Raw genomic sequence first — 27,892 nt, 5'->3', positions numbered from 1 at the left:
ATAAAGATGGCCTAGGCTATAAGAAGATTGACAAGATCCTGAAACCAGTGGCGTCACTAGGGTTGGTGTCACCCGGTGCCGAAAAAATTGGTGTCACCCCCCTCCTCCACCAACTACTTCAGTACAGACCCCCCCCCCCCTCCACGAACTACAGACCCCCTTCCATCAATATAGACCCCCTTTCCTCAGTATAGACCCCCCACTAAGTACTGACCCCCGCCCTCAGTAAAGACTCCCCTCCCTTATTGCAGACCCTCCATCAGTACAGACACCCTCCCTCAGTGCAGAGTCTGCAGACCCCCCTCCATCAGTATCAACCTCCCACCTCAGTACAGACCCCCCCCCCCATCAGTACATACACCCCCCCTCAGTGCTGACCCCCATCAGTATGGAATCCCCCTCTCAGTGCAGACCCCCCCTTTAGTATAGAATCTGCCCTCAGTGCCAACCCCCATTAGTCTAGAACCCCCCTCAGTGCAGATCCCCCCTCAGTGCCAACCCCCATTAGTATAGAATCCCCCTCAGTGCAGAGCCCCCATTAGTATAGACATCCCCCTCAGTGCAGAGCCCCCATTAGTATAGAATCCCCCTCAGTGCAGAGCCCCCATTAGTATAGAATCCCCCTCAGTGCAGAGCCCCCATTAGTATAGAATCCCCCTCAGTGCAGAGCCCCCATTAGTATAGAATCCCCCCTCAGTGCAGACTCCCCCATCAGTATAGAATCCCCCCTCAGTGCAGACTCCCCCATTAGTATAGAATCCCCCCCCCAGTGCAGACTCCCCATTAGTATAGACATCCCCTGCACATGTCCACCCACATATACATAAAGTTTACAGACCTCAGAACAGCGCGGACGATACACACAGCCGTGTGTGTCCCTTGGGCTCCTCCTCCTCTTGTGTGGATGTAAACAGAGAGGAGGGGGAGGCGGCTTCAGTCCGCTGCGCTGAGGGACACAGCACAAGTCTGGAGGCGCAGATCAGGGCAGCCGGTGGTGTTAACAGTGCGTTCCTCTACCTATGGGTGTCACCCCTCTGGCGTGTGTCACCCGGGTGCGGCCCGCACCCACCTAACAACGCCACTGCCTGAAACTGAGCTGCAGCACGGTGGCAGAGGTTGAAGGGGTGGGGGGTCAGCCTGTCAGTGCTCAGACCATACGCCGCACACTGCATCAAATTGGTCTGCATGGCTGTCATGGAAGCCTCTTCTAAAGATGACACACAAGAAAGCCCGCAAACAGTTTGCTGAAGACAAGCAGACTAAGGACATGGATTACTGGAACCATATCCTGTGGCCTGATGGGACCAAGATAAACTTATTTGATTCAGTTGGTATCTCGCCAGGTGAGGAGTACAGACAAGTGTGTCTTGCCTACAGTCAAGCATGGTGATAATACTGTCGTGGTCTGGGGCTCCATGAGTGCTGCCGGCACTGGGGAGTTACAGTTCATTGAGGGAACCATGAATGCCAACATGTACTGTGACATACTGAAGCAGAGCATGATCCCCTCCCTTCAGAGACTGGACCGCAGGGCAGTATTCCAATATGATAACGACCCCAAACACCCCCCCCCCCCCCCCCAAGATGACCACTGCCTTGCTAAAGAAGCTGAGGGTAAAGGTGATGGACTGGCCAAGCATGTCTCCAGACCTAATCCTATTTGAGCATCTGTGGGGCATCCTCAAATGGAAGGTAGAGGAGCGCAAGGTCTCTAACATCCACCAGCTCCGTGATGTCGTCATGGAGGAGGGGAAGAGGACTCCAGTGTCAACCTGTGAAGCTCTGGTGAACTCCATGCCCAAGAGGGTTAAGGCAGTGCTGGAAAATAATGGTGGCCACACAAAATATTGACACTTTGGGCCCAATTTGGACATTTTCACTTAGGGGTGTACTCACTTTTGTTGCCAGCGGTTTAGACATTAATGGCTGTGTGTTGAGTTATTTTGAGGGAACAGCAAATTTACACTGTTATACAAGCTGTACACTCACTACTTTACATTGTAGCAAAGTGTCATTTCTTCAGTGTTGTCACATGAAAAGATAGAAGAAAATATTTTTAAAAATGTGAGGGGTGTACTCATTTTTGTGAGGGGTGTCTATATGTGTATATGTAATTTTTATATATATATATATATATATATATATATATATATATATATATATATATATATATATATAAATTTATAAGGGGTCAAGCAATTTAGTATTTTCGGGCCGATAACAGGTGCCGATATATTGGCCACTCTCATACTCGGTCGACCCCTAGTGTGTGTGTGTGTGTGTGTGTGTGTGTGTGTATACGGTGTATATGTGTTTTTCTTTTTCCTCCCTCTATCAGTCTGTTCTTAGAGAATTGGTCTTTATTTATGAATCTCATCTTTTCAAAAGTAGCTTTGTGTCAGATTTTGGCAGGCATATTGTTCAGGTTCTCTTTTACATGCTAATTCCATTCATGTAGTTTAAGTAACACATGAGAGATTTTTTTTTTTTTGTACTACACCACCCCCTCCCACCCTGCTCCTTCTCTCCTTCTTCTTCTTCCTTTTTTTTTTTTTTTTTTTAATGATGATTTAAGTGCTGGTTTTCTTCCATTCGGCGTCTTGTTCTATATATGTATAAATCAATGATATTGTGTTGCAGAAGTCAATGAACAGATTAACTAATTTTAAGGCACATGTCTGCCATGTGGATTTTGCACCAAATCTGGGTTTGCTCTCAGCGTTCCTCTGATTGTTGGTGCAAGCCACCAGTATGGAATGAGTATACTGGCAGATTTTACACTGGAAAAGAAAGAAAAGATGCAGCATCTAAGCAAGTGGTTTTTTTTTTTTTTTTTTTTTTTTTAAATGTTGGTCCCTCCACCTAGATGTGTTGCTGAAATTTCCTGACTGACATGAGCCCTAGGATGGTGGTAAATGAGTCGGGTCTGTCCCCAATTCAGCAGCCCGGTGTGACGCTCAGGAGAGGATCGTGCCATTTCTGCTGATAGAATTTCTTTTGCGCTCTGAGATTTGCTGCTTGGAAAAATCTCAGTGACAGAGCCAGTTGGCCTGAGAGAGAGAGGAGGGAAGGAAAATGTTAAGCGTTGCTCGTGTCTCTTCTGTCCGTTGGACAAGCTGTGGCGTATCTTGGAGCTGCCGGCTTTTTCTTGGGTGTGAAATCATTTTATACATTATAGTCCTATTTATTTTTTATTTTTAGGACTTAAGAGGAAAATATCCTAGTTGTGTGCAAAGTCTGCAGTTAAATGAATTTTAATTAAATGTTGCGCTAGTCACAGGCTTTTGGAGAATTGCCTCTTTGATTTTGTATGCAGGTAATGACTGCTGGCAATATCTCTGCAGGGGGAAATTTTGAAAGTACTTACAGTTCTGGATCGCTGACGGTGTAAGATCCTCCAGCACTGTCTGAGAACCCGCCCTGCTGTGTCTCCACTTCCTGGTAGCGGAGACTAGGAATGCACCTTTGTACCTATCACACAATGCAGTGCCTGGGGCATGAGTGACCATTGCATGTATATAACCCGAATAGAGAGGTGGTGGTGCTGGAGGGGCAGTTTTTTTTTTTTTTTTTTTTTTTTATATGGGTAAATACATTTCAGCAAGCACATATTTTAGCCCTGGTTACACACGTGTGTGTGTGTGTATATGTGTGTGTGTATATATATATATATATATATATATATATATATATATATATATATATATATATATATATATATATATATATATATATATATTTGAAGAGAAGAAAAGCGGCAGCACTTCCAGGGAGTAAAAATGGCTGCTTCATTGTAGACCATCCATTAACAGTATAGATATGTGGTGTTCTGAATCCCAAAACTATACCTCTCACATGGGTACAGATGTTACATGTGTACAGACATTCACATGTGTACAGACATGCCTAAAACACCATGAAGGATCAACAAACGCATTTCACGCTTCCCTGCTTAAAGGGGTTGTAAACCCTCGAACGTTTTTCACCTTAATGCATTCTGTGCATTAAGGTGAAAAACCTTCTCCCAGAGCCCCCCGTCTTGCTTACCAGAGCCCCCCCGTCTTGCTTACCAGAGCCCCCCCCGTCTTGCTTACCAGTGCCCCCCCCCCCCCGTCTTGCTTACCAGAGCCCCCCCCCCCGTCTTGCTTACCAGAGCCCCCCCCCCGTCTTGCTTACCAGAGCCCCCCCCCCCCGTCTTGCTTACCAGAGCCCCCCCCCGTCTTGCTTACCAGAGCCCCCCCCCCGTCTTGCTTACCAGAGCCCCCCCCCCCGTCTTGCTTACCAGAGCCCCCCCCCCGTCTTGCTTACCAGAGCCCCCCCCCCCCCGTCTTGCTTACCAGAGCCCCCCCCCGTCTTGCTTACCAGAGCCCCCCCCGTCTTGCTTACCAGAGCCCCCCCGTCTTGCTTACCAGAGCCCCCCCCGTCTTGCTTACCAGAGCCCCCCCCGTCTTGCTTACCAGAGCCCCCCCCGTCTTGCTTACCAGAGCCCCCCCCGTCTTGCTTACCAGAGCCCCCCCCGTCTTGCTTACCAGAGCCCCCCCCGTCTTGCTTACCAGAGCCCCCCCCGTCTTGCTTACCAGAGCCCCCCCCGTCTTGCTTACCAGAGCCCCCCCCGTCTTGCTTACCAGAGCCCCCCCCGTCTTGCTTACCAGAGCCCCCCCCGTCTTGCTTACCAGAGCCCCCCCCCGTCTTGCTTACCAGAGCCCCCCCGTCTTGCTTACCAGAGCCCCCCCGTCTTGCTTACCAGAGCCCCCCCCCCCCCGTCTTGCTTACCAGAGCCCCCCCCCCCCCCCCGTCTTGCTTACCAGAGCCCCCCCCCCCCGTCTTGCTTACCAGAGCCCCCCCGTCTTGCTTACCAGAGCCCCCCCGTCTTGCTTACCAGAGCCCCCCCGTCTTGCTTACCAGAGCCCCCCCGTCTTGCTTACCAGAGCCCCCCCGTCTTGCTTACCAGAGCCCCCCCGTCTTGCTTACCAGAGCCCCCCCCCCGTCTTGCTTACCAGAGCCCCCCCCCCCGTCTTGCTTACCAGAGCCCCCCCCCGTCTTGCTTACCAGAGCCCCCCCCCCCGTCTTGCTTACCAGAGCCCCCCCCCCGTCTTGCTTACCAGAGCCCCCCCCCCGTCTTGCTTACCAGAGCCCCCCCCCCGTCTTGCTTACCAGAGCCCCCCCCCCCCGTCTTGCTTACCAGAGCCCCCCCCCCCCCCGTCTTGCTTACCAGAGCCCCCCCCCCGTCTTGCTTACCAGAGCCCCCCCCCCGTCTTGCTTACCAGAGCCCCCCCCCGTCTTGCTTACCAGAGCCCCCCCCCCCCGTCTTGCTTACCAGAGCCCCCCCCCCGTCTTGCTTACCAGAGCCCCCCCCCCGTCTTGCTTACCAGAGCCCCCCCCCGTCTTGCTTACCAGAGCCCCCCCGTCTTGCTTACCAGAGCCCCCCCGTCTTGCTTACCAGAGCCCCCCCGTCTTGCTTACCAGAGCCCCCCCGTCTTGCTTACCAGAGCCCCCCCGTCTTGCTTACCAGAGCCCCCCCGTCTTGCTTACCAGAGCCCCCCCGTCTTGCTTACCAGAGCCCCCCCGTCTTGCTTACCAGAGCCCCCCCGTCTTGCTTACCAGAGCCCCCCCGTCTTGCTTACCAGAGCCCCCCCGTCTTGCTTACCAGAGCCCCCCCGTCTTGCTTACCAGAGCCCCCCCGTCTTGCTTACCAGAGCCCCCCCGTCTTGCTTACCAGAGCCCCCCCGTCTTGCTTACCAGAGCCCCCCCGTCTTGCTTACCAGAGCCCCCCCGTCTTGCTTACCAGAGCCCCCCCGTCTTGCTTACCAGAGCCCCCCCGTCTTGCTTACCAGAGCCCCCCCGTCTTTCTCACCCCGGGGACGAGCTATGGCTGGTGTCTCGTGTCCTGATTGGATAGTTTGATAGTAGCACAGTTATTGGCTCCCGCCGCTGTCAATCAAATCCAATGACACGGCGAGTAGGGCAGAGTCCTGCTGTCTGTGTCAATAGATGCAGCAGGACACAGGAGCGCGCCCGCACCGGTGTCCCGAAGGAGAGTGCTTCGACTGGGTACTCGAAGAGGAGGCGCCGCTGAGGGACCCCAGAAGAAGAGGATCGGGGCCAACTCTGTGCAAAACCAACTGCACAGCAGAGGTAAGTATGATATGTTTGTTTTTTAAGAAAAAAAAAAAGGTTTACAACACCATTGCTGATTATATGTGCAATGTGGGAAATGCATTGTATCCTGTGCATTTCCCGCACCTCTTTGAAATAGCATGGCATTCACGAGATTTGCTTCAGTTGTCAATGTTGAATTACCGACACACCAAAAATGGCTCGCCAGACAATGCAATTTGTCTGAATTGTGAACGCCCATGCGATTCCAGTGTGGCAAAGGGGTCCTGCACCGTGCTGATGCGGTGCGATTATTGAGCCATACAAAATGAATGGGCTCAAACCGCACTGCAAAGAATCGCATGTAATTTGAACAGGAATGCGATTCTGGCCTAAATCACAGGTGGTTCCCCGCACCGCAGCAGTGTGAATCTAGGTTGAGGAGGCATTCATACCCGGGCGTTTTGAATCAGGGGCAGATTTGCTGTGATTCTACAACGCCCAGGTGTTAATAACAAAACGCATGTTTCAGATGCCATTAATTTGAATGGTGCCTTAAGACGCGGTGTGGTTCTCCTGCAGTTTGTCGCACGTGATGAGTCTCGGCAAACCACATTGCACAAAGCATGTCACCCATAAGAAGCTCCTGAACTTTTTTTGGACGACAAGCTTTACACAATGCAGTTTGCTGCGATTGCAGCACGGTTTATCGCAGCAGAACCACCCCACATTTTTAGGTGCCATTCAAATGCATGGCATCTGAAATGTGCGTTGTCATTCACACCTGGGCGTTTGGAAATCGTGGGCAGAATCACTTCTATTTTGCCTGCGATTCAAAACGCCAGTGTGTGAATGCAGCCTTAAAGTGGTTGTAAAGTCACATCTATTTACTTTGCCCCCCCCCCCAAAATCATAATGCTAAATACCTTCTTTGCAGAGCACTGCTGTGCTGCCATGTGACCTCCCTCTGCGTCCCTTCCCAAGTGAGTACAGTGGGAGGGGTTGAGATTTCCCTCTGATGAATACAAGCTAGCAGAGGGAGATCACATGACAGCACAGCAGGGCTTTGCAAATAAGGTGTTTAGCATTATAATTTTAGGGAAAATCACACACACTGTACTGAACAGGGACCTAAAACAGAGAATCAAAGTAATTAATACATGTGACCCAACAAGCCCTGGAGCAGCTGCAGGGAATAGAATTTCTGGTATGCGAGGAGAGGGGTGAGGAGAAGATCGGGTTCTCAGACTATGGAAGAGATAGGGTGTTGCATCACATTTTGCTACCCGCTGGAGTGCGCATGCACGATGCCGCCATATGCGTTCCAACACTGTTGTAAGACCACTTTGCCACAGGGCCCCTCGCCACGCTTCTGGCACGCCCTCACTTCGCTCAGCATAATTATAATCTAACTCTATGTCCACTTGGATGGTAGGGTTTGAACCTGGACTCAGGGGTCTGGCCATAAAATTCTGCGCAAGTGCAGATCGCCAGAGTGTCCGAACGCATATGGTCGGCGTCGCACATGCACAGTCCAGCGGGTAGCTTAATGTGATGGGTCTCCATATGTGACGCTACAAGGGCGAGGGTGGGGGGGGGAGATGAAGAGACTCCGAGCTGGATGATGGAGGCACGTAATCTGACCACGCTATCAGCAGCCATGATAAATGTGGTTAGTTTACAGAGGGGAATACAGGAACAGGCAGGATCAACCAGGTATTGTACAACATAGAAAGGGACAATTGGCATTGCAAAAGCACTGTGATATATGTTATGCCTTTAAAGTGGGAGTAAACTCCCATCTATGACTTGTAGCTGTTGAGGTGCACCGTTTAGGAGATATTTACTGTACATCCAGCCGGTGACATCACTGGCATGTGCGCTCTGAAGGATTGGCCACCCGGGCCATAAACTATGGCCAATAGCAGAGAGCGCTGATCGGAGTGTTCTGGTGGGGGGGGGGGGGGTGGGGTGGTTCGGGGGGCGCGCGCGGGCCGGAGCTGTCAGTTACTTTTGTGCAACTGGCAGGGTTGCACACAGAACTAAAATTGGAGCGTGTATTCGGCTTTAACCCAGGTTCACACGTATGCGAGGCGAGAATCGGCATGATAACAGTGCCGGTTCCCTCATCACATCTCCTTCGCAGGCAGTTCACACTGCCCTCTGCGAACCACTGCGGGTGTCAATACAAAGTTAACGACGCCCCCATATCGGTTCACAGATCGCAGTACAAACTGTGAATTCGGATAGGAATTTTTTATTTTATTTTTTTTTTTTGATGCCCTGCCAGCGCAACGCCCCAGTGTGAAAGCACTCAGGCATTCACATTGGGATTGCAGATGAGGCTTCTTTCAGGCGCTTTCCAGGCGCTTTTTTTTTTAATGCCTGAAAAACGCCCCAGTGTGAAAGGGGTTACTGCTCATTTGAACACATGGGTGACACTAATGCTTTGACCCTGTAGTGATTCTGGTATAAACATTGCCTTGTATTTTGTCACTGACCGACAGAGCTGCCTAAAACCGTCGTATGGCTGCAATGTGGAAAGCATGGCGGCGCATGGCTTTCCAAGTGTTATGATGAAAATGTGTAATCTCAGACTCCTGCGTCATTCTAACTTTTTTTTTTTTTTTTTTTTCCTTCTCTCCTTTCTGTCTGAGAATCATTGATATTCTTCCTGACTTCTGTTGAAAACCTCGAGTTGTTATTGTTAGGATGGCCTATTTTAACAGATGTCTTTTTTCAGATTGTCCTTTGCTGTTGTAGAAGGGATTTTATGACATTGCAATTTCTCAGATTTCTATATACACACAGGCTGCTTGCTTAGTACTTTTTTTTTTTTTTTGAGGATGCTTTCATAATATATTTTTATTTTTTTATTTTACCGGGCCTCTTCCTCTGACACCATGTGCTCTGTCAATGCAGCCTTTTACGGCTGTCGGGGCATCTTTGACGAGAACTGAAACACATCATTTCCTTCACAAAAAAAAAAAATTATTTCAAAAGCACCCAACAGTCCACAGATTTGCAGCAGCATTGCCAGCGAGATAGCTGAACTCTGCATTGTAATGTGTTCCCGAAGGAAAATGCTTTCAACACCCACAAATATCCTGATAATACCAGCTCTTAGATATACAATTGTATGCGTGCTGTGCTCTGGAAGTTCTATGAAATAATTATTTTTAGCTTTCTTGTGCTGTTAATTCAGTAAAGGTAATTCAAATGGCATTTTTTTTACATAGTGTGTGTAATATATAAAAAAAATTGTGTGCTCATAAGTTTTCATATCCTGGCCAAATTTATGATTTCTTGGACATTTTTCAGAGATTAATATTATTCAAGGATTTATATAGCGCCAACAGTTTACGCAGCGCTTTACAATATAAAAGGGAGACAATACAGTTATAATACAATAAAATACAAGAGGGCCCTGCTCACAAGAGCTTACAATCGAATATGAATGATAACACAATCTTTTCTTTCACTCATGGTTAGTGCTTGGCTGAAGCCATTTATTATCAATCAACTGTGTTTACTCTTTTTATATCACAATGACAACTAGGGCTGGGAGATTTTATTTAAAAAAAAAAAAAAATCTTCGATTCTCTTAAAAAAAACTCGATTCACGATTCGAATCGAGTGGGTTTTTTTTTTTTTTATTTGGAAACTGCATCGGTCCTGAGGCGCTGCGGGCATGAGCTTTTAGGTGAGGCTGCAGCTTTGGCCTAGTCTGCGGCGTCCGGCCTTCGCGGACTAGGCCAAAGCCGCGGCCTCACCTAAAAACTCCTTGACCGGGGCGGTGTCAGCGCCAGTCCAGAGGCGCTGCGGGAATGAGTGCCGACGCCGCGGCCTCGCCTAAAAACTCATGCCCTTAGAGCCTCAGGACCGGCGTGGTGAAAAAAGAAAATCTAAAAAAATCGATTTGCTTAAATTTTGAATCGATTTGACCTCTCAACTTGATTCGAGATTTAAATCGATTTTTTTTTTTTTTTTTTTTCCCCCAGCCCTAATGACAACAGAAACTACCCAAATGACCCTGATCAAAACTTTACATACCCCAGTTCTTACCATGTATTGCCCTCTTAACATCAATGACAGCTTGAAGTCTTTTGTGGTATTTGTGGATGAGGCTCTTTATCTTCTCAGATGGTAAAACTGCCCATTCCTCTTGGCAAAAAGCCTCCAGTTCCTGGAAATTCTTGGGCTGTCTTGCATGAACTGCATGTTTTGAGATCTCCCCAGAGTGGCTCAATGATATTGAGGTCAGGAGACTGAGATGGCCACTCCAGAACCTTCACTTTATTCTGCTGTAGCCAATGACAGGTCGACTTGGCCTTGTGTTTTGGATCTTTGTCATGTCCAAGTACATCCCATGCACAGCTTCCTGGCTGATGAATGCAAATGTTCCTCCAGTATTTTTTGATAACATACTGCATTCATCTAGCCAACAATTTTGACCAAATTTCCTGTGCCTTTGTAGCTCACACATCCCCAAAATATCAGAGATCCACCTCCGTGTTTCACAGTAGGAATGGTGTACCTTTCATCATAGGCCTTGTTGACTTCTCTCCAAATGTAGTGTTTATGGTTGTGGCCAAAAAGTTCAATTTTGGTCTCATCACTCCAAATGACTTTGTGCCAGAAGGTTTGAGGCTTTTCTCTGTGCTTTTTGGCGTATTGTAAGCGGCATACTTTGTAGCATTTGCGTAGTAATGGGTTTCTTCTTGCAACTTGACCATACAGCCCATCTTTCTTCAAGTGCCTCCTTATTTTGCATCTTGAAAAAGCCACACCACATGTTTTCAGAAAGTTCTGTATGTCACATGAAGTTATTTGTGGGCTTTTCTTTGCATCCCGAACAATTTTCCTGGCAGTTGTGGCTGAAATTCTAGTTGGTCTACTTGACCGTGGTTTGGTTTCAACAGAACCCCTCATTTTCCACTTCCTGATTAGTTTGAATACTGCTGATTGGCATTCTCAATTCCTTGGATATCTTTTTATATCCTTTCCTGTTTTTATACAGTTCAGCTACCTTTTCCCGCAGATCCTTTGACAATTATTTTGCTTTCCCCATGACTCAAAATCCAGAAACTTCAGTGCATCACTGTATGAAAGCTGTAAGGGTCTGTCAGGAGTCCAGAAACTCATTGACTATATATATATATATATATATATATATATATATATATATATATATATATATATATATATATATATATATATATATATATATATATATATATATATATTCTAATTACAAACAGATGAGGATGGTTACCTTTTTAATGGCCATTCAAACCCCCTTTATGTCAACTTGTGTGCATGTTATCAGGCTAAGGCTGGGTTCGCACTGGTACGACAAACGCTCCGACATTGGGAGCTCATGTCGCATGACGTGTGAAAATCAATGTTTCCCTATGGGAGCCCTCTTAACTGGTCCGACACAAGTCGGTCCGACTTTGAAAATGCTCCCTATACTACTTTGATCCTACTTCAACCCATATCACTGAAGTCGGATCACCGTCTTGACTGATCCGACTTTGGCAAGAGCCAAAGGCCCTTCGGTCTGGTTTGGATTTTAAGGGGAACCCCCACGCCGAAAAAAAACGGCATGGGGGGGGGGGTTCCCCCAAAATCCATGCTGGACCCTTATCCAAGCAACACAGCCCGGCAGGTCAGGAAAGGGGGTGGGGATGACCGAGCGCCCCTCCTCCTGAGCCATACCATGCCCTCAACATGAGGGGGGGGGGGGTGCTGAAAAAATGGCAGAAATCAAAGTCTGCCAGGGTTTTGCACAGAGTGGCCTGATCCTCTTCTGGGGTGCCCCGTTTGCTCTCCTGGCCCCTCCTTCATAGGGTGCCCCCCCACGGAGAACCGCTTTCCATGTGGGGCACCTTTTGCATGCTCCCAAGTCCCGCTGCTGCATCTATTGACACAGACAGCAGGACTCGGCCCTTTCCCCCCAGCTCTCTTGTCACTGGATTTGATTGACCGCAATGGCTTCTGCTGCTATATATCCAATGAGGACAGACAGTGGCTGGAGCCCCTGGTCTCATGCACGTCGCTGGAACAGATGGGTTCAGCTAAGAAAAAGGGGGGGCACTACGGGGGTAGAGAAGGTTTTTTCACCTTAATGTATTAAGGTGAAAAACCATGAGACTTTACAACCCCTTTTTTAAAGCAAAACTTTACACTCTCTCAATCAACATTAACTAACTATATTTTTTATCCTTATGCTGCCAGCATTAGTGTGTAGAAAGATATATTATATTTAAAGTAGAACTATAGGGAAAATTTTTTTTTTTTTTTGGATAGGTTATAACCCCTGTTGGTTTGTTTGCCTTCTGTGTCACATCGGGGAGATATCCCTTCACTTTCTGTCCCATAGCCAAACAGGAAGTGAGAGAACTAGGGTCTTCATTGGAAGTTTTTCCTCCTTACCTGGGGACAACCCAAAATTGCAGATTGCTTTCTTTGGGCCTGGGATCTAGTAACCCGGAAGCAATGTCATGACATCACTTACTGGCATCCTGAAGGCGCCAGCTTGAAAAAAAAATAGAAAGTTTTCAAAAATGTCGATCTTGGCGATTTGAATACTTTTAAGTGCAGAGGAGGGATTTGGGGTCTTATAGAGTACCTGTTGCTGCCTATTACTGTCACAAGGGATGTTTACATTCCTTGTGAAAGCAATAAAAAAAAAAAACAAACTTTAAATCTACTGAATATCCGCCTTTAAAGGCAGATGAAAAATCCTTATCGGCCCTGAAAAAACGATATCATATTAAGTGATATTTACTATATTAAAAGTGATGATAAAAAAAAAATAAATAAATAAAAAAAAAAAGTCATACTTATGTAATGGTTTTGCACAGAGCAGCCCCGATCCTCTTTTCATTGGTTCCTGCGGGTGCTCCTGGCCCCTCCCTTTTTCCAAGTGCCCCCAAAGCAAGCCTTTGTTTTGGAGTCACCCATGCCTGCTCAACTCTGTGTGTTTCTTAGGGAGGCCATACATGGCTCAAATCTTGGCCGGTTCCTGTGTGTATGTATATGTGCAGGCTGAATGTACCAAGTTGATCGAGCGATCAACTTGGGTACAACCAGCCTGCTGGGTTTTTACCTGCGATTATCGCTAGCGGCTTGTATAGCCACTAGCAGTGATCCCTGTCTTCTCCCATCTGGTATGGCTTCCCCTGCCGGGAGAAGACAATGGTCCGGCAGGAGGGATTCCTGCATCAACACGGTCTGTGGTGTTTGGAGGAATCGAGCAAATTTCTTTTCTGCAACCCCCATAGGATGCATTAAGGTGAAAACACGAGGGTTTACAACCCCTTTAACCAAAGGGCATTGTGTGACGTGCAGCCAATCCGAAATACTAATAGACGACATCTGGCTGGTAAAGCTGAAATCCAAGCAAGTGGCTAAATGCAAGTTACATATGTAAACTGCCCATAGGAGGAGGAAACCCGTCCCATGACTCTGACAGGCCATGTGACACTTTCCTCCAATCCTGATAGTTTTATGTAAAGAACATACAGGAGGACACCGCAGGTTCCACACCGCGCTCTCCGTTCTGTGATCTGAGGACATACAGGCACAGATGTAGAGTTTGCTGCAACATCTTGTGAAGAATGGATATCAATCTCCATTATAAATGGCACCCTATTATGACCTGATTTCCCATCCCACATAACTGACCCTTTTTATTCCCTTAGTTTTCTCAGTGCATGAGCTAATTACATTTTGACTTGTTATGAAGACCACTTTTTAAGGTCTTATGTGCATACAGTAGAGCAGGGGTCTCAAAGTGGTGACCCTCCAGCTGTTGCGAAACTACAAGTCCCATCATGCCTCTGCCTGTGGGAGTCATGCTTGTAACTGTCAGCCTTGCAATGCCTCATGGGACTTGTAGTTTCACAACAGCGAGTGGGTTGCCAGCTTGAGACCCCTGGACAACATTACGTAAGCTGACCACCGTACAAACTCTCCGAATCTGAGACCCCAATCCTGGTTGACGGCTCGGCATTCTATGAAGCATCTCTCCCCGGTATTGACACAACCTGGAAAGGAATTGATTTTTTTTTTTTTTTTTTCCCCCAGTTATTGAACTGAGCTATTTTTAGATTTCCTGTTTTGATTCCTAGTTTGTGTAAAGCGAAAGCTATATACTGCTACCTATAATGTACACTTTTCTTTATTGTAAATATCTCTCGGAGGGGATTTCTTTTACACTGCATCTCAGCAAATGTGCTTTTACATTTCTCAGCTTTGAGCAAAAATGCTGCTTTTATGGCTTTATGCTGTGATCAGTGATTGCTCTGTGTAGAAAATATGGTGTTGTGGTATCTATTGGGTTGCAAAGGTCTTAAAAAAAAGAGCTTGCCTAATGACTGAATGCTGCACACAGGAGACCGAGGATTTGTTCTCCCTTGTCCGCAAAAAACCTGATCATGATTTTTGCAATGCTTATCTATGCAATAATTATGGCTTGGAGCAGGAGCTGTTCTTCCTGCACCGCTGTGTGACACAGTGATCACATGAGCCATTCGGAACAAGTCACCTGGATTCCTTTATTGGGCTGTATGCAGCCGCTTAACTCGTTAACTTTCTGTCGCTTGTGCAGTTAAGAAAACAGAAGCAGTCGGCCGGATCGGCTCCTGACGCCTGTAGGTTTTATGAATGGTCAGTTTTTGTTGCTTTAAGGAACTCTAAAAAGAGAGCCTATTCTGAAAGGAATGTTTAAAAGAGAAGTGTATAGTGTGTGTTTTTTTTTTTTTTTTTTTGTTTTGTTTTCCAGAATCATACTTACCTAGGCAGATGCAGCATTGGTCCCCCGCCGGCTCTAAGTCTAAGAACCGATCACCCAAACACCACCCACCGCGCAGTTCTCAGGGCTCCCTGAGCAGAGAGGTGGTGATGGTCAGTCACCTCTGTCTGCTCTGACCCCCCCCCCCCCCCCATTCCCCACCCACCAGGAGTGGTCTGCTCAGGCTCGCTTGTGGGCTGAGCCGGGTGCTGGTCCAGGCATGTGCACGGATCCTGACTTCATTATAGCATTTTTTTTTTTTTTTTCCCCCTCGGCCTAGACCGGCTCTGTGGTGTCAGCTGACAACAGGCTTCAGCCCGCTGTCTGCTGATAATGGGTCACAGGAGTGCAGAATGAACTGCACTCCTGTGATCCACAGCCAAACGAGCTTTGGCTGTACTTGTCCATTTTTAAAGTGGGGTTCCACCCAAAAAACTAAAATACCTGTAAAAATTCTAAAAAAACAAACAAAAAAACATTTGGATATTTTTTTTTTTCCACTTACCTCTAAATGCCTGTTGCTAGGTGGTCCCTCGTAGTCTGCCTGTTCCTTTGCCTGGGCTGGTGACATCACTCCCCCCCCCCAGGCACAGGAAGGGCTCGGCTCTGCTCCCTCCCTCCTGTCAATCATCTGGGACCCATTACAGGTCCCAGGTGATTGAGTGGCCAATCACGGCGCGCTGCGTTGCTCGCGCATGCGCAGTGGGTGACAGGTTGTGAAGCCACAGCCCGGTGCCCACAGTTGAAATGCCGATGAGCAGGGGGGGGGGGGGGGGGGCGAACGGGGCTTCGATCCCCCGCATCGCTGGACCCTGGGACAGGTAAGTGTCCAATTTAAAGTCAGCAGCTGCAGTATTTGTAGCTGCTGACTTTAAATTTTTTTTTTTTTTTTTTTTGACGGCCCCCCTGGGTGGAACTCCTCTTTAAGGTGCAATTGCTGACCTGAAAATACTAGTTGGCCTGGCTTTCATGAGTCGGATGCTGAAATACTTTCTTTGCCTCTGAGACGAGCAAGCCTTCCTAATCTGCATACTCCATTCTGTCTCGGTGACCTGAAGCAGTTGGTTCACCATGACAATTAGTGGTGCACCGAAATGAAAATTCTGGACTGAAACCGAAAATTCAAACTTGGCCGAAAATTAAATGGACTTTTTTTTTTTTTTTTTTTTTAAATTTTGAATGTGACTGGCCCTCCTAAGCCCCTCCCCTTAGGGTGCTCTCCTGGCACCAATTAGTTGGTGGTAACTAATCTGCTTTTAGATTTCATTTTTAAAGCTTTGAAGTGGAACTAACCCCCCTCCTATCCGCCAAGGTAGCTGCCATCTTTGCCTCTGTTTTGATCTGCAGTTGCCATTGTACTAAACATGTGATCAGTTATGACACCAGACATTTGAGTTCTGTAGAGAGCATAAGCAAATGTGACCGTTTTATGATTCACAGCATGCCTTGCGTAACTGGTTTGGGAAACGGGTAAATCAAAAGGTTCAGTCCCGCTTCAAATTATTCACCTTCTTTGGGAAAAAAAATGAAAAGGTAAATTAACCCGTATACCCCCACCCCCCCCCCCGGTCCCCACTGTACTTACCTCTGTGGGCGATGAGCTGATGCAGTCGTTGCAGTTGTCCTGGGATTTGAAACCCCCTACTACTCTCTGCCACACTTCCGGGACAGATCAGAGTGATGCTGTGTGCTAGTGCTGACCAATAAGAATTGCTGTAATCTGTCCCAGAAGCCCTGCAGTAAGAAGAGGAAGAACAGCAGGAGTTTGGAATCCGCGGACTGCTACACCAGCTGTGTGGGGCACTGCCCACTTCTCACCCACAGAGGTGAGTACAGCGAGGACTGAGGGGTGTGGGTAGATTGTGTTTACCTCCCCATTTTCTGTCTGAAAAGGTGAATTAACACTTTTTAACTCGGCCTTTCGCCAACCACCTTTTCAACACGGAGGAACCCTTGAAATCACTCTCAGGAGACCCCTGCTAAGAATGCCCTTTATCTACAACGCATGATACATTAGTGTGATTGGTCAGTGGGAAGATGGCTTCTTACACTTGTGGAGAGAGAGAGAGAGAGAGAATTTTTTTTTTAAATACCATACACCTATGCAGTTTAGCTTTTGATTATTTCTGCAGTGCTTTTTGTTCACGTGATTTTGCGGCGATTTGCCTTTTTTTTTTAATGCTTTTATTTATTTTATTTTTGGCCAATTTGTTGTTGGGCAGATTAAACGCAAACGGCGCTAAAATCGTGGCAAAAGCGTACTACATGCTTTTTTTGTAGCTTCTCCATTGAAGTCTATTGAACCAAAAAAAGCAATAAAAAGCACCGTTTGTGTTTTAAAGTCCCTGACCCTTTCCAAAAACGCAGTGGCTGAAAAAAAAAAAATCATAGATGTGAACGTTTATGTTTAAAGTTGTTAGACCAGTTCTAGGGACAGACTGTGTCATATCTACATCCCTCCAGGAGTAGATTAGAAGAAGATTTGAGAGAACACCACTCTCCCATAAGGTGATGGGACTTTCACAGATGTGTCACGGTCACTGAGGTAAGCACGTACACAGTAGATAAAAAATAAAATATCAATTTATTAGAAAATAACAAAGCATAAAATTTGACATTAGCATTAGGCCATATAGAACATTGGCCAAAAATGATACTCAATCCATGTAAAAACTTGAAAGATGCTTGTGTATGAAGCAAGCCGACGCGTTTCGCAGAGCCATTAACTGCTTCTTCTGGGCAGCTCAACATGCATCTAAATTATCAGTCAAACTACAAAGACATCTTGAAAGTAACATTAGTATCATTTACAATTAATTTATTCAATAGAGTTCCTCATAAATAGTGTTCTACCATTGATATAAGTGCTCACCAAGTTATATGATATTGATTCTATGTAACCTGCAGCATCGCAGAGACAGGACGGACCCTCATCTGGTCAATTGATCAATCACCGGATGAGGGTCCATCCTTTGTGATGCTGCAGGTTGCATAGAATCAATATCATATAACTTGGTGAGCACTTGTATCGATGGTATTACACTATGTATTTATATGATGAACTCTATTGAATGAATTAATTGTAAATGATGCTAATGTTACTTTCATGATGTCTTTGTAGTTTGATAACTTGGGTGCATGTTGAGCTGCCCAGAAGAAGCAGGTAATGACTCTGCGAAACGCGTCGGCTTACTAAATACACACGCATCTTTCAAGTTTTTACATAGATTAAGTATTCTTTTTGGCCAATGTTCTGTATGGGCTAATGCTAATGTCATGCTTTTGTATATTTTGTAATACATTTTATATTTTATTATCTACTGGTGTACATGCTTACCTCAGTGACCATGACATATCTGTGAAGGTCCCATCACCTTATGGGAGAGTGGTGTCCTCTCAAATCTTCATCATAGATGTGAAAGTGTCCCATAGGAAACCATGTTAAATGAACTGTAGTGCGTTTCTGCAAAAAAAACGCATAAGTATGAACCAGACCTAAATTTTATTTGTCTTCACACGGGTCCGTTGTGGTGTTAAAAATCTTGCTTGCTGCATTTTTGGTCAGTTAATAAAATAAAAACACACCTCCCCATTGAAATGCATTGAGAACACATCAATAATGCACTGTTGTGTTTTTTGATGCGGTTTTTGAGTCACATGACCTATGATAAACGTACCATAAGCACAGTAAAATCGCAGCAAAACTACATGGGTTTTTGGTGCCTTTTTTTTTATCGGCAAAATGACGATAACACCAGTTTTGGGTGCATCTCTATTTCCCTCACTGCACTCAGTCCTTTTTGTAGAGATCTTGTTACTGGGACAGGAAGTGAAGACAAATCACCGCACACAGACTGCAAGAAAGTGAGGAGATTTTTACTGTCTTTGTAACAGATGAGGATATTTCCCGTCAGAGGTTCTGACTCCTCTTTGCTCAGTCAAAAAAAAAAAAAAAAATGATTCTAAAGGGATTGTAAAGTCAAATACGTGTGGTTTTTTTTTTTTTTTTTTTTTTTTTTTTTTTTTTTTTTATCAATGCATTAAGATTAAAAGCATTCTGGGTGCAGCAGCCTCCCTCAGCCCCACTAATACTTACCTGAGCCCCATCTCTGTCCAGCGATGTCCACGAGTGTCTCCGCCGTCCGGGACTCTCCCCCCCTCATTATCTGAGACACAGTAGAGGTACCATTGGCTCCCGCTGCTGTCAAAGTTAGTTGGCCAATCAGGAGAGAGAGGGGGTGGGGCCGAACCGCAGCTCTGTGTCTGTATGGACACACGGGGCTGCAGCTTGGCTTGGGTGCCCCCATAGCAAGCTGTTTGCTGTGGGGGCACTCAACAGGAGGGAGGGGCTGTTCTGTGCAAAACCAACTGCACAGAGCAGGTTAGTTATAACATGTATTGTAAAGTCTCTTTTTTTTCTATAAGAATAACAATCACTTTAAAAGTTTTGGTTTAAAAACAGACAACAAACATGTTATACTTACCTGCTCTGTGTAATGCTTTTGCACAGAGTAGCCTCGATCCTCCTCTTCTCAGATCCCTTGCTGGTGCTCCTGGCTCCTCCCCCTTGACCAGTGCCGCCCCCCTCCCCCAATATCAGGCTGCTTGGTATGGGGGCACTGGTGCATGTTCGCTCCTGAGCCCCCTCTTCTGTGCGTCCATAAGACACAAAGCCACGGCTCGGCCCCGCCTCACGCTCTCTTCTCATTGGCTTACTGGCTGTGATTGAAGGGAGAGAGTGACCTGGGACAGCCGAGGTTTCTGTGTACACCCTGGATTGAGAGAGGGGGGGGGGGGTTCAAGTGAGTATTAGGGGAGGACAGCGAAAACTGTGTTTAATTTTTTTTTTTTTTTTCCTTCCCTTAATGCATAGAATTCATAAAGGTAAAAAAAACCTTCAGCTTTTACAACCACTCGCCGCTTGCGTGGCGACTTTCCGTTTTGTGTAAAAATAGCCGAATTAAAAGTGCCACTTTATTTGACCTTTTTGTATATTTAAAAAAAAAAAAAAATCTTGTGAGGCTCAGGAAGCGTTTTGTGCTGAGCGTTTGTTGGAACAATAGAACTGTGCGCTGCAGAGGAAATTTTTTTTTTTTTCAATCCGTTTGTTCAAACCATTAAAGAATTAATTTCTAAAAAAGAGCCTAGCAAAGGAAGAAGGCTGCCAGAACGGGCTGTGTGTCACTTCGCCTTGGCTCTGCATATTCTCTTGGCAACTAAAAAGGAAAAAAAAAAGCAGATTACTCTCCAAAATGTGCAAGTCAATCTCCAAGTATGTTAACTAAGCAAAGGATAATTCACAATTGCCTTTTCACTTTATTACCCCCCCCCCCCCCAGCTACACTTGGCATGCTTATGTTAAATCTACGTCTTACGGGAAAACTGATTTTGGATCAATTCTTTATAGACTTTTTTTTTTTTTTTTAATACATTTTCTTCAATTTTTTTGCTGGAAACATACCTTTTGCATTTTTGCAAAATATAAGTTCTGTTAAAAGCAATGGAAATGCATCAATACGCATTTAGTGCTCCTTACTTTACTTTACTTTGCACATCAGCATGCATTGTGGTACATTTCTATTGCTTTTAATGGGGTGGGGGAGAGAAACATCAGGTAGAAATGCAATGGTCTCTCTGTAAGCCTTTTTTTTTTTTTTTTTTTTTATTGAAATTTGCAGAGTCGGGCTTAAACGTCTAAACATCTCTTTAGTTTTGGGTAGTCTGTATTCTTTTGGGGACATTTCCCTTCACTTTCTGTCAACAGGAAGTGAAAACAATTCTATCCAAAGTGAGTGAGTTTTTTTTTTTTTTTTTTTTTTTTTTTTCCTCTTCGCAAGTTGTTACAGGAACAGATGTCGCCCCCCCCCCCCCCCCCCCCAATGGGAAGATCCCCGCACTTCTTGTCGCATCCGGAATTTCCCATTTTCTACCTCAGTGACTGTTGTCACCAGGACACATGAAGAAGTAATCTACCTAGCGGAGACACAGGCAGCAGTAAAAACCTCAGAGGTTCATCCACCCATAAGCTGGCCATTCATGGATTGAAATGCAGCCAGTTTGGCAGGAAACGGGTGACATTCAATCCATTTATCGGCAGGCTGATTTGTATCAAAGTCGATCCATCGATTAACATTGGTACAACCAGCCCGTCTGATTTATTTATTAAAATTTTTTTTTTTTTTTTTTACATTTGATTACTGCCGGCAGCTGCATCTGCTAGCAGTAATCATGTGTTCTGCACCTCCCTGCCAGCAGAACACAGTAGCATTGCTGGAGGTCCTATGCTGAGGGGACTGCCCTGCTGTAGAGTGAGCATGGGGGGTACACTTGCTTGAGCCCTGAAATTTTTCTCAACAAAAGCAAGGTGGACTCTGACTAGGTGGAGATTATGCCCTCACCACCCCTAGTACCAGGACCGTGGAAAAGGGGGTACCATTGATCCTCCTGTACGGGGCCCAGACTAGCAGGGGGATCCAGGCAGCAGGGTGAAACAGATGTGGGCAGGGAGGGTGATCTCTGCAGCAGCTGAAAACCAGCTTCTCCTCTCCCTCCTGCTGGCTTTCAGCTACTGCAGAGAGCCATACAGGGGATCGGTTCTGGTAATTCCCCCCACCCTGGCTGCACTGATCACCCCTCACCCTCCCTGTGCACCATACATTCCGCCTGCTGCCCAGGCCCCCCTGTGAGCCCCCCCCCCCCCCCCATCCCCACAGTGCTACCAACTTCCCTCCTCTTTCCCACCGGCAGCTACAAGCACTCAATGATAGACCGTGGGGAAAAGGTCTGGTAAATATGTCACATTTACAAGTCCCTTCCTTTCCTGAATGAACACGATCTGTACCGATCACTCACTGTGCTCATTCATAATTTTTTGCTAGAAAATTGTGTATATTTGGGGGGGGGGGCGGCCTGTCAGGTTGGCTGAATTGTGCCCCGTGGTTTCTAGCAGCAGCCATGTCTACTCCTATAGTGATTCCCTGCTTCCATAGGATATGCAAGTTCCACAGGTTTAGAATATACAGACTTCTATTAATCCAAACTGGACCAGTGTAATTGCTATAATATCAATCCGCCCCCAAAATTCATCTTTAAAAAAAAAAAAAAACTGTGCGCCGGATCATGTGGGAGCCACACATGTATATATGTGATCACAAATGAGGATAGTAGGAAGCGTAATAACATGGAGCCAGCACAATACGTCCCAACGTTTCGTCCAGTAAGACGTCATCCAGGGTACTATCCTCATTTGTGAAAATATATATATATATATATATATAATTTTCTTCTGTATCTATCCAAATTGATGTTGATATTCAATAAATTCATTTAGTAGGCATTTTATGCTATGTTGGCATTTTTTTCCTCCCATTTATATATGTCTGGTTGAGCCTTGGATTATTTTGGACGCTGAGTTGGAGTGGTCGCATTCCTTCTGGGTTGGTACCGTTTGTGGTGGTTCCTGTGGAATCCAATTGGTCCTGGTCTCTCTGTGCATTTGGCTGCTCATTAGAAAGGACATCAATTTTATTTGGGTACAGCGTTACACGGCCACACAATTGTCAGTTAAAGTAACGCAGTGCCGTATCCGAAAAAATGGCCTGGTCAGGACGGGGGGGGGTAAATCTTCTGGAGGACAAGTGCCTAAAACACTTCCTATTCATGATATGTGACTGCTGTACCATGTACTTGTATGAAAAATGATCCTGTTCTCTTTGTATTGCTTCCTTTGTGTGAAATCCCTGGTGTTCCTGCCAGTCCCTCTGCTTTGCTAATACTGACCACACTAGGCAGGAGAGCACACAGTGGTCAAGTCTCTAGCTGTGCTGGGACTTCAGTGTGCGCTCTTCCAATGATCTTCCAAGGTGATCTTTTACAATCACTTTAATGAATGCTAATGCTTGGAGATCAACTTTGTGGAAAAAAACTGATTCAACATAAAATACCTTTTAGCAGACGACTAAGGGTTTGTTGTACCTTTTTTTTTTTTTTTTTTTTTTTTTTTTTTTCCCTCCTTCACTTAAATAAAAAAAAAAAAAAAAGTCTGTGAAAACCACACTTAGAAAAGGCTGTCTGATGCCCAGCTTGCATAGCTTAAGGGCTCATTCTGAGTTTTTTGTTACTTTTTTACATTTTGCAAGATTGCAAAATGCAGGGATGCTTCTAAATGAAGCACGTTCCGTTCTCAGATATTCTTTGCATTACAGCACTTTTGTTGGTTGGGGGGGGGGGGGGGGGGGGTTGGATGCGCTGCCCCGTGGGTCCCATTCCAGTCATTTGACAGAAATCCTTTTAAAGTGAACACATTTAAAAAACGATGTGATACGTAATTTGCACTTGGCTGCATTTATTTTGGCGTGACGGTACTATTACTCAAAATGTCAGCTGGATTTAAACCAATTAAAATTGCTATAAAATCTACAGATGAAGCATAAACCCTGTTAATTTTATACAGCAAAAAAAAAAAAAAAATCCTTCCATAATTTTACGTTAAAGTTGCAACTTCAGGCAGCAGAAAGATTTGGGTTAAATGATTAGATTGTAAGCTCTCAGGAGCAGGGCCCTCCCAACCCTCTTGTAATGAATTGTATTGTTGCTGTATTGTCCTTTTTATATTGTAAAGAGCTGAGCAAACTGTTGGCGCTATATAAATACTGTATAACAGGGATATGCCATTAGCGGACCTCCAGCTGTTGCAAAACTACAAGTCCCATCATGCCTCTGGGTGTCATGCTTGTGGCTGTCAGTCTTGCTATGCCTCATGGGACTTGTAGTTCTGCAACAGCTGGAGGTCCACTAATTTCATATCCCTGCTCTATAATAATAAAAATATTTATTATTATTATTAATACTTGTGTAGGTGTGGAGTAAATAGCTGTGCTACTTTATTCTCGTTCTGGCAGGGCTTACACCAAGCTGTGCGACTCCCTGAAGCCTCCTCTCGTCCCCGTTTTCTAGTTGCAGGCTTTGAATTCGTCATGTACAGTGCAGGACCAGCAGGCCTGCGTTGTATGCAAGAACAGCGGGGGGTCTGCCCACAGAGAAAAGGGAGCGCCAGTTGTCGAGGGAGCAAGGGTCATGGTGTTGCAGCTGATTTACCATACGCTTTATGAACATTTAATTTTAAGGACAGAGGATGGGGGCTTGCTCACACTTGTAGGAGTCCTTGCCTCGTCTCCTTAGTGGATCGCTTTTCAGAAGGCAGCTGGGAGGCAGTGTGTTGGCACCTTTCCACTTGTTTTATTCTGAAACACCTGTTGCTCTGCACAACTTGTATGCAGTTGTGGTGCAGCCCTATTCACGTGAAGTTTTGGTGATGGTACAATAATACATGGGGTATCGTTTTTGCCACACTATATGTACCGCCACATTCAGCTGCCTTGGAAGCTTAAGGTGGGTAGCTGGGGGTGGTAACCACTGACAGGTTAACAGGATATCTTGTTACAATGGCATTTGAAAGCAGGTTGGGATATATTAGGCAGCAATTGAACATGTTGTCCCTGAAGAAGTTTGTGGAAAGTGTCCACAGGCAAAAAAGTCTACAATGGGTATGTGAGCATCAGGACTGGGGAACACACGAGTATGAGGTGTTGACTTGGCCTTCAAATTCTCCCGATCTCAATCCAATTGAGCATCTGCAGGATGTTCTGGAAAAACAAGTCCAATCCATGGAGTCCCCACCTCACAACTGCTACTGATGGTGTCTAGATACCACAGCATACCTTCAGAGGTCTAGTGGGATCCATGGTGCGATGGGTCAGGGCTGTTTTGGCGGAAAAAGGGGACCTTCTCAACATTGGGTGGTCAGTGTGTATTTCTTTTTTTCTTTCTTTTTCTTTTCCTTTCTTCTTTTTCTTTTCCTTTCTTTTTTTTTCTTTTTCTTTCTTTTTTTCTTTCTTTTTCTTTCTTTCTTTCTTTCTTTCTTTCTTTCTTTCTTTCTTTCTTTCTTTTCTTTCTTTTTCTTTCTTTCTTTCTTTCTTTTTTTTCTTTCTTTTTCTTTCTTTCTTTCTTTCTTTCTTTCTTTCTTTCTTTCTTTCTTTCTTTCTTTCTTTCTTTTTTTTCTTTCTTTTTCTTTCTTTCTTTCTTTCTTTCTTTCTTTCTTTCTTTCTTTCTTTTTTTTCTTTCTTTTTCTTTCTTTCTTTCTTTCTTTCTTTCTTTCTTTCTTTCTTTCTTTCTTTCTTTCTTTCTTTCTCTTTTTCTTTCTTTCTTTTTCTTTCTTTCTTTTTCTTTCTTTCTTTTTCTTTCTTTTTCTTTCTTTTTCTTTCTTTTTCTTTCTTTTTCTTTCTTTTTCTTTCTTTTTCTTTCTTTTTCTTTTTCTTTCTTTCTTTCTTTCTTTCTTTCTTTCTTTGAATACCTGACATTCTTGCTCTATCCCTGCTTTTCCTAACTTTTGCACCTCCTCATCATATTGCATTATCTTTGGATCTTAAAATTAATTTGACGATCCTTGGGCAAAGTGCAGAATCCCTTGCAAATTTTATATTCTTTTTAGTTAATCGGTCCTGGCTACTTGGCATGTTAGCGTGGATGGACGACTCCCCCTGCTGGGCTATTGTATTCTGACAGCCGGCTCCAGCAACTGTCAGAATACCTGAGATTCACTGTGTATGGATGGAGACACTTTTTATTCAACAATTTTCTGCCTGGCTGCTTCTGTGTTTTTTTTTTTTGTTGTGTTTTTTTTTTTTTTTTTATTTATTTTTTTGTAAATAAAGGATGTCGGTGAGAAGGTGGACAACAAAGCCACCCACTAAGCAAATGCCTTCCATTTCATCAGGAACCTGACAAAATTTGATCAGTGAATGGCCGGCATAAGTGTCATCCTAACGGAGAAACCTTTTAGGGGGTTCATATTTTAGCATCTAGCAAAAGTTGCAAAACCAGTTATGGTGGATTGACCCGTTTAACTTTTTATTAGATAATGAGGACACAACAGATGGAGTATAATTAGTGGCTATGGATGATGTGAAGCATTTAATTTCAGTCACTTAAACTTAAGAGGGTCAAGGTGAAGTGATTATAAATTCAGCTTTGAAATCTCAGTGCCGGTTTATAGAGCTACTGCTAAAGCTCTGAATACATTCACACTGCCCCCTAGAGGCACATGCTAATAGTGGATTTTTTTTTTTTTGTTATAGAAACGGAGGACTGACTGTACATAGAGGTGTTTTTATATATATATTTTTTTTATTATTCGGGTTCAATGTAAAATATATATATATGTGTGTGTGTGTGTGTGTGTGTGTATATATATATATATATATATATATATATATATATATATATATATATATATATATATATATATATATATATATATATATATATATATATATATATATATATATGTGTGTGTGTATATGTATGTGTGTGTGTGTATATGTATGTGTGTGTATATGTATATATGTGTATATGTGTGTGTGTATATATATATATATATATATATATATATATATATATATATATATATATATATATATATAAATATATATATATATATATATATAAATAAATATATAAATTTTTTTTAAATATATAAATAATATTTAAAAAAAAATTGCAATTCCGTTTTTTTTCTCTAGGGCCGTTGCTTTTGGAAAATATTAATGTTTGGGGATTTCAAATTAATTTTCTAGTAACAAAAAAGCAGATTTTTACGTGGGTCAGAATTGGCTCAGGCAGCAACTGGTTAAAGTTTTCTACCCCCCCCCCCCCCCCCTTAATTTGCAGCATGCTTTTTTTTCTAGGTCTGTGATTTAAAAGTACTGAAGTCTGTCAGGGCAACAAATCTCATGAGCACTGCAGAGCCACTCCATAGTATGCTAGCTCAGCATGCTTGTCAACAGAGATGGGAGGAGTTGGCAACACTGATTTGTTTGTTTGACACCCAGATTAATTTATATTTCCACCTGAAAGTAGCTGGATATTGTCATTTTAGGTCAGCAAAGTTTAGTAACCTTGGCTGTCTTTTTTTTTTTTTTTTTTAGAAATTTTAGTAATAAAATGTAGTTAGTCAATGTTTTTGTATTTTCTACTTCACTTGCCTAAATATTAACACCAATGCATTTTTGTTTGGTTTTGTTTCTTCTCTGCAGAAGTGGCAAAAACTTGCCAGGAACGGGAGAACCTTGGGATGCTAGTATGGTCTCCTAACCAGAACTTGTCAGAAGCCAAATGTAAGTAGGAAGAAAACTACAGAAATATTCAATGTTTAAATGTTTTACCTTGGAGATAATAAATATAATATATTATCAGTTTCCAAATGTTTTACCCTGGAGGTGTGTGTGTGTGTGTGTGTGTGTACATCTATATTCTTTATAGATGCGTTACACACAGAGTATAATATTTATTTTCAAGCATTTCCCTTTTTTTTAATTTTTTAAAATTTTTTTTTGGATTATGGCAGCTAATGAAAACCCAAAATTTGAATATTACATAAGACCAATAAAAAAAAATGTATACAGAAATCTTGGCTTACTGAAAAGTATGTCCATGTGCAGTATAGTACACACTCAATACTTGGTCGGGGCTCCTTTTGCATGAATTACTTCATCAATGCGGTGTGGCATGGAGGCGATCAGCCTGTAGCACTGCTGAGGTGTTATGGAATCCCAGGTTGCTGGGTCTGGTGTCTCTCATCTTCCTTTGACAATACCCCACAGATTTAGGGGTTTAGGTCAGGCGAGTTTGCTGGCCATCAAACACAGTGATACCATGATCATTAAACCAGGTATTGGTACTTTTGGCAGGGTGGGCAGGTGCCAAGTCCTGCTGGAAAATTAAATCAGCATCTCCATGAAACTGGTCAGCAAAGTGAAGCGTGAAGTGCTCTAGAATTTCCTGCTAGAGGGCTGCGCTGACTTTGGACTTGATAAGACACAGTGGACCAACACCAGCAGATGACACGGCTCCCCAAATCATCACTGACTGTGGAAAATGTTGCATTTCATTTGGCAAGCAAAGTCCCAGAGTCTGGAGGAAGAGTGGAGAGGCACAGAA

At 44.4% G+C, this 27,892-nt stretch overlaps 1 protein-coding gene across 7 annotated transcripts in view; it reads left to right on the top strand.

Moving 5' to 3' along the window:
• Nucleotides 1-27,892, top strand: part of RCOR1 (REST corepressor 1) — a 51,476-nt gene that overhangs the window by 1,658 nt on the left and 21,926 nt on the right. For all 7 annotated transcript variants that reach the window (XM_073610348.1, XM_073610347.1, XM_073610345.1 and 4 more), the window contains exon 3: nucleotides 26,989-27,069. In XM_073610348.1, the coding sequence (XP_073466449.1) occupies nucleotides 26,989-27,069 (81 nt within the window). The remainder of the gene's footprint in view (nucleotides 1-26,988; nucleotides 27,070-27,892) is intronic.

This window comes from Aquarana catesbeiana, linkage group LG13 (assembly GCF_042186555.1).
Source record: "Aquarana catesbeiana isolate 2022-GZ linkage group LG13, ASM4218655v1, whole genome shotgun sequence".
NCBI lineage: Eukaryota > Metazoa > Chordata > Amphibia > Anura > Ranidae > Aquarana > Aquarana catesbeiana.
Note: the sequence above shows the minus strand (reverse complement) of the source record. Positions and strands in the feature narration are given on the sequence as shown.